This window comes from Hyla sarda, chromosome 12 (assembly GCF_029499605.1).
Source record: "Hyla sarda isolate aHylSar1 chromosome 12, aHylSar1.hap1, whole genome shotgun sequence".
Lineage (NCBI taxonomy): Eukaryota > Metazoa > Chordata > Amphibia > Anura > Hylidae > Hyla > Hyla sarda.
The window spans coordinates 12231049-12249546 of record NC_079200.1 but is presented as its reverse complement, the minus strand read 5'-3'; the positions used below and the strand labels follow the sequence as shown (position 1 = coordinate 12249546).

Here is an 18498-nt window from a genome sequence, read left to right as displayed (position 1 = left end):
CACCGCGGAATTCCACTCGTGGCATTCCGCGGGAGTGCCATAGTGTGAACGCACCCTTAGGGTGCGTGTCACGATGCCGGCTGGCAGGTAGTGGATCCTCTGTGCCAGAGAGGGATTGGCGTGGACCGTGCTAGTGGATCGGTTCTAAGTCACTACTGGTTTTCACCAGAGCCCGCCGCAAAGCGGGATGGTCTTGCAGCGGCGGTAGTGACCAGGTCGTATCCACTAGCAACGGCTCACCTCTCTGGCTGCTGAAGATAGGCGCGGTACAAGGGAGTAGACAGAAGCAAGGTCGGACGTAGCAGAAGGTCGGGGCAGGCAGCAAGGATCGTAGTCAGGGGCAACGGCAGGAGGTCTGGAACACAGGCTAGGAACACACAAGGAAACGCTTTCACTGGCACGATGGCAACAAGATCCGGCAAGGAAGTGCAGGGGAAGTGAGGTGATATAGGGAAGTGCACAGGTGATAACACTAATTGGAACCACTGCGCCAATCAGCGGCGCAGTGGCCCTTTAAATCGCAAAGACCCGGCGCGCGCGCGCCCTAGGGAGCGGGGCCGCGCGCGCCGGGACAGGACCGAGGGAGAGCGAGTCAGGTACGGGAGCCGGGGTGCGCATCGCGAGCGGGCGCTACCCGCATCGCGGATCGCATCCCGGCTGGAAGCGGAATCGCAGAGCCCCGGGTCAGTGGATCTGACCGGAGCGCTGCAGTGGGGAGAGTGTAGCGAGCGCTCCGGGGAGGAGCGGGGACCCGGAGCGCTCGGCGTAACAGTACCCCCCCCCTTGGGTCTCCCCCTCTTCTTAGAGCCTGAGAACCTGAGGAGCAGACTTTTGTCTAGGATGTTGTCCTCAGGTTCCCAGGATCTCTCTTCTGGACCACAACCCTCCCAATCCACTAAAAAAAAGGTTTTCCCTCTGACCTTTTTAGATGCTAGAATCTCTTTGACGGAGAAGATGTCCGAGGAGCCGGAAACAGGAGTGGGAGGAACAGATTTGGGAGAGAAACGGTTGATGATGAGTGGTTTAAGAAGAGAAACGTGAAAGGCATTAGGAATACGAAGAGAAGGAGGAAGAAGAAGTTTGTAAGAGACAGGATTAATCTGACACAAAATTTTGAAAGGACCAAGATAGCGTGGTCCCAACTTGTAGCTAGGGACACGGAAGCGGACATATTTAGCGGAGAGCCATACCTTGTCTCCAGGGGAAAAAATGGGAGGAGCTCTTCTTTTCTTATCCGCGAACTTCTTCATGCGTGATGAAGCCTGTAAGAGAGAATTTTGGGTCTCTCTCCATATGATGGAAAGGTCACGAGAAATTTCATCCACAGCGGGCAGACCAGAGGGCAAGGGGGTAGGGAGGGGGGGGAGAGGGTGACGGCCGTACACCACGAAAAATGGGGATTTGGAGGAAGATTCAGAGACTCGGAAGTTATACGAGAATTCGGCCCATGGAAGGAGATCTGCCCAGTCATCCTGGCGGGAGGAAACAAAATGTCGTAAATAATCACCCAAGACCTGGTTAATTCTTTCTACTTGTCCATTGGATTGGGGATGATATGCAGAAGAAAAATGTAATTTAATCTTGAGTTGTTTACAGAGAGCCCTCCAGAATTTAGACACGAATTGGACGCCTCTATCCGAGACTATCTGTGTGGGCAACCCGTGAAGACGAAAAATGTGTACAAAAAATTGTTTAGCCAACTGAGGCGCTGAAGGAAGACCAGGAAGAGGGATGAAATGTGCCATTTTGGAGAATCGATCAACGACCACCCAAATAACAGTGTTGCCACGGGAAGGGGGTAAATCAGTAATAAAATCCATACCAATCAGAGACCAAGGCTGTTCGGGGACAGGCAGGGGATGAAGAAAACCAGCGGGCTTCTGGCGAGGAGTCTTATCCCGGGCACAGATAGTGCAGGCTCGTACAAAGTCCACAACATCCGTCTCCAGAGTCGGCCACCAATAGAAGCGGGAGATGAGTTGCACAGATTTCTTGATGCCCACATGACCTGCGAGATGGGAGGAGTGACCCCATTTGAGGATTCCGAGGCGTTGGCGTGGAGAAACAAAGGTCTTTCCTGGAGGAGTTTGCCTGATGGAGGCTGGAGAAGTGGAAATCAGGCAGTCAGGAGGAATGATGTGTTGCGGAGAGAGTTCAACTTCCGAGGCATCCGAGGAACGAGAGAGAGCATCGGCCCTAATGTTCTTATCGGCAGGCCGAAAGTGAATTTCAAAATTAAATCGGGCAAAGAACAGAGACCACCGGGCCTGGCGAGGATTCAGCCGTTGGGCAGACTGGAGGTAGGAGAGGTTCTTGTGATCGGTGTAAATAATAACTGGAAATCTTGATCCCTCCAGCAGATGCCTCCATTCCTCAAGTGCTAATTTGATGGCTAGAAGCTCTCGATCCCCGATGGAGTAGTTCCTCTCCGCCGGAGAGAAGGTCCTAGAAAAAAAACCACAAGTGACAGCATGCCCGGAAGAATTTTTTTGTAGAAGAACAGCTCCAGCTCCCACTGAGGAGGCATCAACCTCCAATAGGAAGGGTTTGGAAGGGTCAGGTCTGGAGAGCACGGGAGCCGAAGAAAAGGCAGACTTGAGTCGTTTAAAGGCGTCTTCCGCTTGAGGAGGCCAAGACTTGGGATCGGCATTTTTTTTTGTTAAAGCCACAATAGGGGCCACAACGGTAGAAAAATGTGGAATAAATTGCCTGTAATAATTGGCGAACCCCAAAAAGCGTTGGATAGCACGGAGTCCGGAGGGGCGTGGCCAATCTAAGACGGCAGAGAGTTTGTCTGGATCCATTTGTAGTCCCTGGCCAGAGACCAAGTATCCTAGAAAAGGAAGAGATTGGCATTCAAACAGACATTTCTCAATTTTGGCATAGAGTTGATTGTCACGAAGTCTCTGAAGAACCATACGGACATGCTGGCGGTGTTCTTCTAGATTGGCAGAAAAAATTAGGATATCGTCCAGATATACAACAACACAGGAGTATAAAAGATCACGAAAAATTTCATTAACAAAGTCTTGGAAGACGGCAGGGGCGTTGCACAGGCCAAAGGGCATGACCAGATACTCAAAGTGTCCATCTCTGGTGTTAAATGCCGTTTTCCATTCATCCCCCTCTCTGATGCGGATGAGATTATAGGCACCTCTTAAGTCCAGTTTAGTGAAGATGTGGGCACCTTGGAGGCGATCAAAGAGTTCAGAGATGAGGGGTAGGGGGTAGCGGTTCTTAACCGTGATTTTATTAAGACCGCGGTAGTCAATGCAAGGACGTAGGGAGCCATCTTTTTTGGACACAAAGAAAAATCCGGCTCCGGCAGGAGAGGAGGATTTACGGATAAAGCCCTTTTTTAAATTTTCCTGGACGTATTCAGACATGGCAAGAGTCTCTGGGGCGGACAGAGGATAAATTCTGCCCCGGGGTGGAGTAGTGCCCGGGAGGAGGTCAATAGGACAATCATAAGGCCTGTGAGGAGGTAGAGTCTCAGCTTGTTTTTTGCAGAAAACATCCGCAAAGTCCATATAGGCCTCAGGAAGACCGGTTACTGGAGGAACCACAGAGTCACGGCAAGGGTTACTGGGAACCGGTTTTAGACAGTCCTTGGAACAAGAGGGCCCCCAACTCTTGATCTCCCCAGTGGACCAATCCAGGGTTGGGGAATGAAGTTGAAGCCAGGGAAGTCCAAGGAGAATTTCAGAAGTGCAATTGGGGAGGACCAAAAGTTCAATCCTCTCGTGATGAGATCCGATACACATTAGAAGGGGCTCCGTGCGGAAACGTATGGTACAGTCCAATCTTTCATTGTTTACACAATTGATGTAAAGGGGTCTGGCGAGACTGGTCACTGGGATGTTGAACTTGTTGACGAGAGAGGCCAAAATAAAATTTCCTGCAGATCCAGAGTCCAAGAAGGCCATAGTAGAGAAGGAGAAGGCAGAGGCAGACATCCGCACAGGCACAGTAAGACGTGGAGAAGCAGAGTAGACATCAAGGACTGTCTCACCTTTGTGCGGAGTCAGCGTACGTTTTTCCAGGCGGGGAGGACGGATAGGACAATCCCTCAGGAAGTGTTCGGTACTAGCACAGTACAGGCAGAGATTCTCCATGCGGCGTCGTGTCCTCTCTTGAGGTGTCAGGCGAGACCGGTCGACCTGCATAGCCTCCACGGCGGGAGGCACAGGAACGGATTGCAGGGGACCAGAGGAGAGAGGAGCCGAGGAGAAGAAACGCCTCGTGCGAACAGAGTCCATATCTTGGCGGAGCTCCTGACGCCTTTCGGAAAAACGCATGTCAATGCGAGTGGCTAGGTGAATGAGTTCATGTAGATTAGCAGGAATTTCTCGTGCGGCCAGAACATCTTTAATGTTGCTGGATAGGCCTTTTTTAAAGGTCGCGCAGAGGGCCTCATTATTCCAGGATAATTCTGAAGCAAGAGTACGGAATTGTACGGCATACTCGCCAACGGAAGAATTACCCTGGACCAGGTTCAACAGGGCAGTCTCAGCAGAAGAGGCTCGGGCAGGTTCCTCAAAGACACTTCGGATTTCCGAGAAGAAGGAGTGTACAGAGGCAGTGACGGGGTCATTGCGGTCCCAGAGCGGTGTGGCCCATGACAGAGCTTTTCCAGACAGAAGGCTGACTACGAAAGCCACCTTAGACCTTTCAGTGGGAAACTGGTCCGACATCATCTCCAGGTGCAGGGAACATTGGGAAAGAAAGCCACGGCAAAACTTAGAGTCCCCATCAAATTTATCCGGCAAGGATAGGCGTAGACCAGAGGCGGCCACTCGCTGCGGAGGAGGTGCAGGAGCTGGCGGAGGAGATGATTGCTGAAGCTGTGGTAGTAACTGCTGTAGCATAACGGTCAGTTGAGACAGCTGTTGGCCTTGTTGCGCTATCTGTTGTGACTGCTGGGCGACCACCGTGGTGAGGTCAGCGACAACTGGCAGAGGAACTTCAGCGGGATCCATGGCCGGATCTACTGTCACGATGCCGGCTGGCAGGTAGTGGATCCTCTGTGCCAGAGAGGGATTGGCGTGGACCGTGCTAGTGGATCGGTTCTAAGTCACTACTGGTTTTCACCAGAGCCCGCCGCAAAGCGGGATGGTCTTGCTGCGGCGGTAGTGACCAGGTCGTATCCACTAGCAACGGCTCACCTCTCTGGCTGCTGAAGATAGGCGCGGTACAAGGGAGTAGACAGAAGCAAGGTCGGACGTAGCAGAAGGTCGGGGCAGGCAGCAAGGATCGTAGTCAGGGGCAACGGCAGGAGGTCTGGAACACAGGCTAGGAACACACAAGGAAACGCTTTCACTGGCACGATGGCAACAAGATCCGGCAAGGAAGTGCAGGGGAAGTGAGGTGATATAGGGAAGTGCACAGGTGATAACACTAATTGGAACCACTGCGCCAATCAGCGGCGCAGTGGCCCTTTAAATCGCAAAGACCCGGCGCGCGCGCGCCCTAGGGAGCGGGGCCGCGCGCGCCGGGACAGGACCGAGGGAGAGCGAGTCAGGTACGGGAGCCGGGGTGCGCATCGCGAGCGGGCGCTACCCGCATCGCGGATCGCATCCCGGCTGGAAGCGGAATCGCAGCGCCCCGGGTCAGTGGATCTGACCGGAGCGCTGCAGTGGGGAGAGTGTAGCGAGCGCTCCGGGGAGGAGCGGGGACCCGGAGCGCTCGGCGTAACAGTGCGTTCACACTGCGGAATCTCCGCTCGCTGAATTCAGCGAGCGGAGATTCCGTCTGGCGGCCGCTGCCGAAAATACTTTGGCGCTAGGGCCGCGGGGCACTGAGCTCGTCACCATTGATGGCTATGCAGTGCTAGCGGAATCCGCGCAAAGAATGAACATGTTCTCGCGGAGACCCATTCACACTAATATTAAGTTCACACCGCGGAATTCCGCTCGTGGAATTCCGTAGTGTGAACGCACCCTTAGGGTGCGTTCACACTACGGAATCTCCGCTCGCTGAATTCAGCGAGCGGAGATTCCGTCTGCCGACCGCTGCCGAAAATACTTTGGCGCTAGGGCCGCGGGGCACTGAGCTCGTCACCATTGATGGCTATGCAGTTCTCACGGAATCCGCGCAAAGAATGAACATGTTCTTTCTTTGCGCGGAACAATTTCAGCGGTGTGAACAGGTGAGACCCATTCACACTGATGGTAAGTTCACCCCGCGGAACTCCGCTTGCATAATTCTGGGGGAATTCCGTAGTGTGAACGTACCCTTAGAATGATAAACTCGATTGATAAAGCCTGGTCCTGCAAGGCTTCATCATTGTCAGAGGCGCAGCCAGCACAGGACGTGAGGTAAGCCCTATGGCTACCTCAGCAGTGGATCGCCCCCCGCGATCGCACAGCGGAGGGGGGGGGGGGGGGCGATCCTTAGTGCCCTGGACCTGTAGTCCAAGGGTAAATGTGTATTTAGATTAGAATGATACCCAATTTACATAGATTTTATTTTATTTTACTACTATTAAAAAATTATAACCTTTTGTATGAAAAATAGTATTCTTCAAATTGTCATATTCTGACCCCTATAACTTTATTTTTTATTTTTCTCTATATGGATAGGGGATAAGATGTCTGATTGGGGGGGGGGGTCCCGCCGCTGGGGACCCTTGCAATCTCCCTGCTGCACGGAGGCTCGTGATGTCACAGCCATGCCCGTTCAATACAACTCTATGTATTGAGGGGGCGTGGCCATGACGTCACGAACGGGTGTGACCGTGACATCACGAGCTTCCGCCCCGCATCGCCGTCATCCATCAAAGTTCGCTCCATGCACAATGTCTAGGATGCCGCAGCCGAGATCGCGGGGGTCCCCAGCGGCGGGACCCCAGCGATCAGACATCTTATCCCCTGTCCTCTGGATAGGATGTCTGATCGCGGAGTACCCCTTTAAGTCATATTATTCTGCATTGACTTTATCTCCCGCACGCCAGCCTGTCAGATCAGGACAAGGTTAGAGAAAGGCCATTAGGTTTTGGCACCAATTGCCAATTGTCTGCTGCTGGTTACACATTGACCAGGCAGCCACTGTAGCATAGCATGGCAGCACAGGCAACCATGAAGCTCATGCTTTGGAATTAAACTTATTCTTCTTAGGGTCAGTTCACACATGCGTATTTTCTGCTGCAGATTTGCTTCTGCAGATTTTGCTGCCCATTGAAGTCAATGCACAGCAAAATCTGCAGCAGCAAATCCGCAGCACATGTGTGAACTGACCCTTACATTGGGAATTCCAAAAGTCAGAGTAACTATGCTCAGGTAGGGTCCCCCAGGTGGGGCAGCCCCTAGTCGCCTCTTCTCTACTCTAATTCTATACTGTTAATACATATACATATTTGGTAATAATGTATATTTAATATAATGTATAGTACTTACCTTGTTTAGCATCGCAGGACCTTCGTTCATGTGACCATGTTAGTATCCTTTATGGTATGTTGGAGGACCTTTGGAGGTCCTTGGGTCACGTGTTACCCACAATCCTTTGTAATGGTGATTGACACAAGTATGGACCAATTAGCACTAGTCCAGCCCCTGCCCATATAAGGGAGCTGTAGCCAATTATCGCTCTCTTGGGTTGCTGCTCTCGTGGATGCCGGACTAGCAGGACAGATCTGTGCAACTTGCAAAGACACGCTAGGCCTGAAAACGTACCGGCCTTAGCGGAACTTAAACCATGAGTTTAAACTACTCCCGTTAAAGCTAGCGTGACTACTGGACCACATCTAAATCCAGTGGAACTGCGCATATTATCCTAAAGACTCTAAATTGCTAAAGTCCCAACCTTTGTCAATCTCCAAAGAAAGCCTACATGTATAGCAACTGTTCCGGTTATGAAGCTTGCATAAAATCTTCAGTAAAAGTTACAACTGTTTCAGCAAACTCTCCGGTTGTGGACATTTCATTATTATCTACCTCCCTATCGCTCTTGGATAGGGTGGGGGTAGGACAAGCATTACAGAGGAGCCCTCACCCTGCCGTCACGAATAGCAAGGGTTAACAAGCACCCTTTACAGCTTGTCAACGCACAGCTACACTCCCCATACCCTACTCCCATCACAAACTTATCAGAAACGCTGCATTCCAGAGCAGGATGACACTACTACTGACTTCTCTGCAGATGAATCTCATGATTTCTATGGCTGCCTGAGGTCTTCTTGTAGCGCGATGGCTGAAAGCCAATGGGAATCTAATTTCACAATAGAATTATCAGAAATAAAGACAAGTTGTGCATGTGTGTGTGTCGTATTCCGTTTGCATGATAACAGCTGTTGTAAACCAGAGCTCTATGGCGATTATTAGCACAGATCTTGAATGAGATCACGGTGCAAAAACACATGTAGCAAATAGTGGGAATGTATTAGGCTGGAATTCCGCTGAGGATTTTAACGCAAAAACGCAGTAAAAAACACCCATTTTGCCACACAGCGTGTTTTCTGCGAAAATACGCTGTGTCCAGATGTTGGCTGCAAGTCAATAGTAAGCTGCAAAATGCCAGATCCACTTGGCGTTTTTCAGTTTGCCTTTCTTTTTTACCGTTTTTTTTGGCGTTTTTGCCAGTGGTTTTAATTCTTTTTTGGACTTTGGCGATCCAAAAAAGTGATGGAGATACCTTTTTTTAATAAAATTTCGTAGGGTACCATTAAAAAAATTGTAAAAAAGATACAGTAGTGATGGAAAAAATTGTATTTAACGAAATGTATCCTTTTTATAACAACATTTTTAAACAGGGATCAATTTATGTGTGCGGGCAGGGCACTAAAAATATAGCCGACAATAAAAATGTAGTGTGTGTGTTTTTCACACATGTAGCAAATAGTGGGAATGTATTAGGTTGGAATTCCACTGAGGATTTTCACGCAAAACGCCCAAAAAAAACGCCCATTTTGCCGAACAGCGTTTTTTCCGGTAAAAAAAAACGCTGTGTCCAGATGTTAGTTGCAAGTCAATAGTAAACTGCAAAATGCCAGATCCACTTGGTGTTTTTCAGTTTGGCGTTTTTTTTAACCCTTTGGGCGTTTTTCAGCTATTTTAGCCTCAGAGGCTGGTTTTCCAAATCCTAGTTTGGCGTTTTCCGGAAAATCTTGGCATTATCGGGAAAAATGGCATGTGGTTTTAACTTTGGCGCTTTTGCTGGCAGTTTTTATTCTTTTTCGACTTTATAGATCCAAAAAAGTGATGGAGATACCTTTTTTTTAATAAAATTTCGTAGGGTACCATTAAAAAAATAATAAAAAAGATACAGTAGTGATGGAAAAAAATTGTATTTAACCTCTTCAGGACATAGGGCGTATGGATACGCCCTGCATCCCGAGTCCTTAAGGACCGAGGGCGTATCCATACGCCCGTGGGAATTCCGGCCCCCACCGCTAGCCGGTTGGGGACCGGAGCCGGATGCCTGCTGAAATCGTTCAGCAGGCAACCCGGCATATCGCCCGGCGGGGTCATTATATCCCCCCATGTCGGCGATCGCCGCAGATCGCTGGACAATTCAGTCCAGCGATCTGCGGCGATTCCGGGTCAATCGGGTCTCCAGTGACCCGATGACCCGGAAATACTGGCTGTTCGGGGCCGTCTCTGACGGCCCCGAACAGCCAGAGCCTGCAGGGGTGAGGTGGCACTGGTGCCACCTCACGATCGCCCTGATTCGTCGGCCGGATTACCGGCCGACCAATCAGGGCGCCTGCTGCGGGTGTCACTCCCGCACCCGCTCCGCCCCTCTTCTGGAGGACGTGAGCGGGTGTGGGACGTGCACCCCGGGTGCTGGGGACCCCGATCCCCGGCGTTAATGTTGGGATCGGGGCCCCAGGAGCAGCGGCGGCGGCGGGACTGACCTGCAGCGTCTGGATCGTTGGAGGTGAGTGACAGCCTCCTGCTGTTGCTTAGCAACAGCTCCCAGCATGCAAAAAGGGCATGCTGGGAGCTGTAGTTATGCAACAGCAGGAGGCAGACCACCACAACTCCCAGCATTCCCTTATGGGCATGCTGGGACTTATGGTTTGCAACAGCTGGAGGCACATTCTTTCTATGGAAAAGTGTACCTTCAGCTGTTGTATAACTACAACTCCCAGCTTGCACAAACAGCTAAAGTGCATGCTGGGAGTTGTAGTGGTGCATCTGCTGGTTGCATAACTACAACTCCCAGCATGCCCGTTGGCTGTCGGTGACTGCTGAGAGTTGTAGTTTTGCAACTGCTGAAGGCACACTGGTTGTGAAACTCAGAGTTTTTTTTTACCTAACTCAGTGTTTCATGACCGGTGTGCCTCCAGCTGTTGCAAACTACAACTCTCAGCAGTCACCGTACACCATGCACCGTACATGCTGGGAGTTGTAGTTTTGCAACAGCTGGAGGCACACTGGTTGTGAAACACTGAGTTAGGTCACAAACTCCGTGATACATAACCAGTGTGCCTACAGTTGTTGCAAAACTGCAACTCTCAGCAGTCACCGACAGCCAATGGGCATGCTGGGAGTTGTAGTTATGCAACAGCTGGATGTCCCCCCCAATGTGAACGTACAGGGTACACTCACATGGGCGGAGGATTACAGTAAGTATCTGGCTGCAAATTTGAGCTGCTGCAAACTTTCTGCTGCAGCTCAAATTGCCAGCGAGAAACTACTGTGAACCCTCCGCCCGTGTGACTGTACCCTAAAAACACTACACTACACTAACACAAAAAATAAAATAAAAAGTAAAAAACACTACGTATACACATACCCCTACACAGCCCCCCTCCCCTCCCCAATAAAAATGAAAAACGTCTGGTACGCCACTGTTTCCAGAACGGAGCCTCCAGCTGTTGCAAAACAACTCCCAGTATTGTCGGACAGCCGTTGACTGTCCAGGCATGCTGGGAGTTTTGCAACAGCTGGAGGCACCCTGTTTGGGAATCACTGGCGTAGAATACCCCTATGTCCACCCCTATGCAATCCCTAATTTAGGCCTCAAATGCGCATGGCACTCTCACTTTGGAGCCCTGTCGTATTTCAAGGCAACAGTTAAGGGCCACATATGGGGTATCGCCGTACTCGGGAGAAATTGTGTTACAAATTTTGGGGGGGTATTTTCTGCTTTTACCCTTTTTAAAAATGTAAAATTTTTGGGAAAACAAGCATTTTAGGTAAAAAAAAAATTTTTTTTTTACATATGCAAAAGTCGTGAAACACCTGTGGGGTATAAAGGTTCACTTAACCCCTTGTTATGTTCCCCGAGGGGTCTAGTTTCCAAAATGGTATGCCATGTGGTTTTTTTTTTGCTGTCCTGGCACCATAGGGGCTTCCTAAATGCGGCATGCCCCCAGAGCAAAATTTGCTTTCAAAAAGCCAAATGTGACTCCTTCTCTTCCGAGACCTGTAGTGCGCCAGCAGAGCACTTTTCACCCCCATATGGGGTGTTTTCTGAATCGGGAGAAATTGGGCTTCAAATTTTTAGGGGTATTTTCTGCTATTACCCTTTTTAAAAATAAAAAAATTTTGGGAAAACAAGCATTTTAGGAAAATTATTATTTTTTTTTTTACATTTGCAAAAGTCGTGAAACACCTGTGGGGTATTAAGGTTCACTTTATCCCATGTTACATTCCCCGAGGGGTCTAGTTTCCAAAATGGCATGCCATGTGTTTTTTTTTTGCTGTTCTGGCACCATAAGGGCTTCCTAAAGGTGACATGCCCCCCAAAAACCATTTCAGAAAAACGTACTCTCCAAAATCCCCTTGTCGCTCCTTCCATTCTGAGCCCTCTACTGCGCCCGCCGAACAATTTACATAGACATATGAGGTATGTGCTTACTCGAGAGAAATTGGGCTACAAATACAAGTAAAAATTTTGTCCTTTTACCCCTTGTAAAAAATCAAAAATTGGGTCTACAAGAACATGTAAGTGTAAAAAATGAAGATTGTGAATTTTCTCCTTCACTTTACTGCTATTCGTGTGAAACACCTAAAGGGTTAAAACGCTGACTGAATGTCATTTTGAATACTTTGGGGGGTGTAGTTTATATAATGGGGTCATTTATGGGGTATTTCTAATATGAAGACCCTTCAAATCCACTTCAAACCTGAACTGTTCCCTGAAAAATACTGAGTTTGAAAATTTTGTGAAAAATCGGAAAATTGCTGCTGACCGTTGAAGCCCTCTGGTGTCTTCCAAAAGTAAAAACTCTTCAATTTTATGATGCAAACATAAAGTAGACATATTGTATATGTGAACCAAAAAAAAATGTATTTGCAATATCCATTTTCCTTACAAGCAGAGAGCTTCAAAGCTTAAAATTTACGGATTTTTCACCAAGAAAGGATGCAAGTATCGACAAAAATTTACCACTATGTTAAAGTAGAATATGTCACGAAAAAACAATCTCGGAATCAGAATGATAACTAAAAGCATTCCAGAGTTATTAATGTTTAACGTGACAGTGGTCAGATGTGCAAAAAACGCTCCGGTCCTTAAGGCCAAAATGGGCTCCGTCCTGAAGGGGTTAATGAAATTTATCTTTTTTATAACAACATTTTTATACATTTTTAAACAGGGATCAATTTATATGTAGCCAACAATAATAAAAATGTAGCATGTGTGGTTTTCACATAAAATTTTTTTTTTTAGGTAGTACTACTACTCCCAGCATGAAACACACTGTTCCATGAAGGGAGTAGTAGTACCTGTACTAATTGACAGATCGCCACAGGTCTGTTGCGATCCTCCGTATATATACACCTATTCATATTTCCTGCAGAGAGCTGTGATTGGCCAGAAGGTTCCAGCCAATAACAACTCTCTGTGGGAAATATTAATAGGTGTATATATACGTAAGTGCAGGGGACCATAGAAGAGCGGCCGCTGAATCTATACATTATACAGGAGGATCACAGCGGGTGTCAGGAGTGACATCCGCTGTGATCTTTCCTTAACTGCAAGTACTACTACTACCAACACGGAGAACACTCTGCCCTATGCTGGGAGCTGTAGTACCTGCATTAATAGACAGATCCCAACAGGTGTCAGAAGTTACACTCGCTGCGATCTGTCTATTAATGCAGGTACTACAGCTCCCAGCAGGGAGCAAAGTGTGCTCCATGTGGGAAGTAGTAGTACCTGCAGTTAAGGACAGATCACAGCAGGTATCACTCCTGACACCCGATGCGATCGTCCTATCTATTGCACAGATGCAGAGCGGTTCTCTACAGCGCTCGCATCTCTGCACTTTACTCCAGCCAGTGATGTGAATAAAACATCACTCATTCATATTTCCCTCTGAGATGATTGGCTGCGACCATCCGGCCAATCAACACTCTGGGCGGAAAATATGAATAAGTGAGGTGAATTTCTATTCACATCACTGGCCGTCCAGAGTATAGTGCAGAGATGCGAGGGCTGTGTAGAGCCGCTCCCCATCTCTGCTATATTATGGACGATCCCATCAGGTGTCATGAGTGACACCCAGGGCGATCTGTCTAATTAGTACAGGTACTACTACTCCCATCATGGAATAGTCTGTTCCATGCTGGGAGTAGTAGTACTACCTAAAAATGTAAAAAAAATATAGAAATAGAGTTTGGTACCCAACAAATTTTGGGAAAAAATACGCCAAAGGTGGCAAAAAAAGGCAAATTCCACACAAAGGTATAAATGCCAGAAAAAAACGACAGAAAAATGCTCTTAGAGCAGATACAATGGACATGTTTACTAAAATATGGGAACCTTGGTTTTCTTCTTCGTATGCCCCAGATTTGACCTACCATTTATCCCTCTGATATTGCTTGGGATATTATCTATATGTTTCCCCCCCTGTTCGTCCTCCCCTCCTCCTAGTCTAGTCTGTCTCCCCTTCCCCCCCCCCCCCTCCATGATTCTGGATTCTTTAGGATACCTTTTGTATTTCCTTTTTTTTTTTCTTCTACATTTGATTGATTTTCTTTTATTTTCTTATTCCTATAGCGCCCTGCTATGCGCAGGTTTTCTTGCATTTCGTTGTATTGCCATGCTTGTTTATTCTTGTCAATAAATACATCTTTTGACACTAAAAAACGCCAGAAAAAATGAAGGGAAAAACAATGGCAGCTTTTCTGGCATTTCTAAGCCTAAAAATAGATGCAACTACCGCAAGACTGTAATGTCCATGGAGCCCTGGTGTAATGCAGAGTCAAAATACTATCTCAAGCAATGGGTCTGATGTGCAGAACCGACAGCTGTCAATTTGAAGCATCAGATCTGTGGTCAGGCCAGCACTTACTGCTGTAAAATGGACATAATACCGTATATACTCGAGTATAAGCCGACCCGAATATAAGCCGAGGCCCCTAATTTCACCCCAAAAACCAAGGAAAAGTTATTGATTCGACTATAAGCCTAGGGTGGGAAATACATCATCCCCCCATGTCATCATCCCCCCCTGTCATCATCCCCCCCTGTCATCATCCCCCCTTCATCATCCCCCTGTCATCACCCCCCCCTTCATCATCCCCCCCTTCATCATCACCGCCTGTCATCATCCCCTCCCTGTCATCATCCAGACCACTGTCATCATCCCCCCCCCCTTCATCATCACCGCCTGTCAATCCCTTCATCAGTGGTCTTCAACCTGCGGACCTCCCGATGTTGCAAAACTACAACTCCCAGCATGCCCGGACAGCCATCGGCCTTCATCATCATCCAGACCCCCCTTTAGTTTTCCACTCACCTCCCCTCAGCGGGAAGGAAGGGTGAGCTGTTCCAGGCCATCTATGCTGCAGGGACCGTCCGGTGGGGAGGGTTAGTCGTTCCGGACTGTCCATCTTCACCTGGAGGCCCTCTTCTCCTCTCCAGGCCCGGCCCCGGACTAGTGACGTTGCCTTGACGACGACGCACAGGGAGGTTCATGCGCAGGGATGGACGTCCCTGTGCGTTGTCATTAAGCTAATGTCACTAGTCCGGGGCCGGCCCAGAGCCGAGAAGAGGGCCTCCAGGTGAAGATGGACAGCCCGGAACGACTAACCCTCCCCATCAGACGGTCCCTGCAGCATAGATGGCCCGGAACAGCTCACCCTTCCTTCCCACCGAGGGGAGGTGAGTAGAAAACTAAAGGGGGGGTCTGGATGATGACGAAGGCCACAGTGGTCTTCAACCTGTGGACCTCCAGGTGTTTCAAAACTACAACTCCCAGCATGCCCGGACAGCCGATGGCTGTCCGGGCATGCTGGGAGTTGTAGTTTTGCAACATCTGGAGGTCCACAGGTTGAAGACCACTGAGAAGGGATTGACACTCGAGTATAGGGATTGACACTCGAGTATAAGCCGAGGGGGGCGTTTTCTGCAGGAAAAATCGTGCTGAAAAACTTGGCTTATACTCGAGTATATATGGTAATTGTATCTAAATGACTCTGATGCGAACCTGGTGTGGTAGAGGGTGTGATGCGGGGCAGATGGAATTACCCTACGGGCAGATGGCCTTAACCCCTTGTGTTCGTGACGCCAGGGTGTGGTTTGTCCTCAATACTAACCGGCCTTGGCTGCTGGACTGACTTGAGGTCTCTTATGGACTCCAGACACACTCTTGGATGTGACTTTGCTGCAACTCAGCATAAGCAGGAAGACCCAGGGCTTATATGGGGGAGACTCTGAGGGGTCCCATAGGTCACATGGTCACTGATACCTCACTGGGTTACACTCACATGACAACTGGTAATCACATGTTAAAAATTCCCAAAGCTATAACACCTTTTATAAACATTATACAATATAATACAGGCAAGAAATATATATACAAGGGGACAGGTGTAGGGGTCACTGTAGGGAGGCTGCCGGACAGGGTAGCAGGGGTACAACTTCTGTACTAGGCCACCGCACTGGTCTTACATTTGTGTCACACACACGGATTTAGGGAATATTTATGCACCAGAAATACATGTTGTCGTTGATGTCTGGGGAGCCGCAGCCGAGATCGCAGGGGTCCCCAGCGGTGGGTCCGCGCGATCAGACATCTTATCCTCTGGATAGGGGATAATATATTTAGAGGCGGAGTACCCCTTTAAACCTTTTACTTTTTTTCTGTGTTATCCTTAGTATTTTGATGCCACCACTAGGTGGCCTCCTTCCCGCTCGTCGCTGCCATCTTGCTTTTTCCCTACACTTTGGGTACCGGCCATAAAGCAAGTTAGTACCCAGTATAGGAAACTGAGCACAGAGCACAGTCTCCTATCTCCTGAAGTCAGCAGGCTGTGGGCACTCCCATGGCTGAGCAGTGGTCCTGAGAGAGGAGGAAGGTTACAACGCGGCGCATAATCACTGTAAACGGAAAACAACTCTCCACTCTCCTGGATGAAAACAGCGTGAGCACAATGCCAGTGCCGCAGCTTGCTTGAAACAGGCTGATAAAGTCAGAAGAATTAGATTAAACAGCCTGGAAGGGGAGGAAAGAAAGGTTTGGTAGTAGGGTCTTTCATCCCCCTTCTTGGGCCAGTCGAGATTTTCCGGTTGGCAAGTGCTGAGACCAATTAATACTGAGCTTACAAAAGGTGTAACCAAGTCTGCACTGAGGGACCGTGAGGAACATCTGATGAGAGTGTGAGACCTGGGCAGCCTCAAAAAGGGGACATTTGCCTTGTGTGAGTAACACATTTGTCTGACTTTTTTTGGGTGACTGGTAGTAAGTCACCTGTACACAGATTCTGTGTATTTAGCTTGGCAAGCAGGATTTATTTTGTATTCATTTTGTTACAAAAAAATAAAGACAGGAGAAACCCATGTGAACATTACTTCTGTGTCCCTGTCTCTGACAGCTATGTTGCTGCTACTTGACTGATTCTACAGAGCTAACGCCACGGGCATTGCAGAACACAACAAATTCTGCCAATGTCGTCTCTTCTCTTATATTCCTTATATGTACAGCCATCAAATACCTGTCTCTACTATGGAAATGTATTTAAAGTTGGGATACACACAGGCTGGCAGGTCGATAACCGCAGCTTGTGTATGTAAACCTCTGGCAACCAAATTCCCACAGGGACTGTTCAGTGAATGATCCACTCGGCATCAATTATCATAACAGCTCCAGTCATTCAACATTATTGATCCATCCGTCAGATCTCCATCAAATGTTTCCTCCATATAGCTGAAGTGGTTAGCTAGTTTTGCATTCAGAGTCCTACTGATGTGTCAGAGCTTAAAGGGGTACTCCGCCTCTAGACATCTTAGGTGCAGTATAGTTCCCCCACATTAGGTTGGCAGTATAGTTCCCCCACATTAGGTTGTTGTTCCCCCACATTAGGTTGGCAGTATAGTTCCCCTACATTAGGTGCAGTATAGTTCCCCACATTAGGTTGGCAGTATAGTGCCCCACATTAGGTGCAGTATAGTTCTCCACATTAGGTGCAGTATAGCTCCCCACATTAGGTGCAGTACAGTTCCCCCACATTAGGTACGCAGTACAGTTCCCCCACATTAGGTGCAGTACAGTTCCTCCACATTAGGGGCAGTAGGGTTCCCCCACATTAGGTGTGCAGTATAGTTCCCCCACATTAGGTGCAGTATAGTTCCCCACATTAGGTGCAGTATAGTTCCCCCACATTAGGTTCAGTATAGTTCCCCCACATTAGGTGCAGTATAGCTCTCCACATTAGGTGCAGTATAGTTCCCCCACATTAGGTGCCATATAGTTCCCCACATTAGGTGCAGTATAGTTCCCCCACATTAGGTGCAGTATAGCTCTCCACATTAGGTGCAGTATAGTTCCCCCACATTAGGTGCCATATAGTTCCCCACATTAGGTGCAGTATAGTTCCCCCACATTAGGTGCAGTATAGCTCTCCACATTAGATTGGCAGTATAGTTCCCCCACATTAAGTGTAGTATAGTTCCCCCACAGACATACAGCCTCCAGCCATATACAGTGTATGGATGGAGGCTGTATGTCTGTGTACTGCCCCACTTCAGTGTTCCGACCACTGCTCCGGGGTCACAATCTACTGCTATGGCCTATAGACCATAGCAGTAGGTCCTGGGACTGGAGGAGCGGTGGTCGGAACACTGAAGATGACGTACAACATACAGGTAACTTACCATGCGGCGCATCCTCTTCCTCGCTGCTCCGCTCTGCTGTTGCTATGGGCGCCCGCACGGGACGTCAGTGTCGTCCCTGGGTGCCTTATCTCCTGGCGGCCCCTGCGTTTTTAAAGTTAATGCGGGGGGCCGCCGCAGAGAGGTAACGAGACATCCTTGTGTCCTGAAAAGATCTTTCGGGACACAGGGATGTCCAGAATGTGACGGGGGCCCCTGCGGGCTGCTTAGTGGCGCCCATGGATCCCCCCCCCCCACCCCTGGGTTTGATTAGGGTGTGCCCAGACACACCCGACACACCCCGTGCGCACGCCTATGGCTTCTCCCCATCTTCGGCCGGCCTGTTACGCTGCGAGCTGTGTCGGATGCCCGGGGCCCCTGTTGCTATGGCGCCCTGTGTGGCCACACAGCTCGACAACCCCTAAGGCCGGCCCTGCACAGAGGGTGCGATGGATT

General features: G+C 49.0%; 1 protein-coding gene across 2 annotated transcripts in view; it reads right to left on the bottom strand.

Annotated features, from left to right (window-relative positions):
- ACSS2 (acyl-CoA synthetase short chain family member 2) overlaps positions 1 to 18145 on the bottom strand; it is a 77253-nt gene extending 59108 nt beyond the window's left edge. The window contains exon 1 of one of the 2 annotated variants that reach the window (XM_056548457.1): positions 18046 to 18145. Coding sequence is in view for 1 of the 2 variants with exons in the window: in XM_056548455.1 (XP_056404430.1) it covers positions 14690 to 14783 (94 nt within the window). In the remaining variant the exon portion in view is untranslated. Of the gene's footprint in view, positions 1 to 14689; positions 14799 to 18045 lie in introns of those variants that run through there. The other variant, XM_056548455.1, reaches the window with a different exon arrangement.
- Between the last annotated feature and the right edge of the window lie 353 nt (positions 18146 to 18498).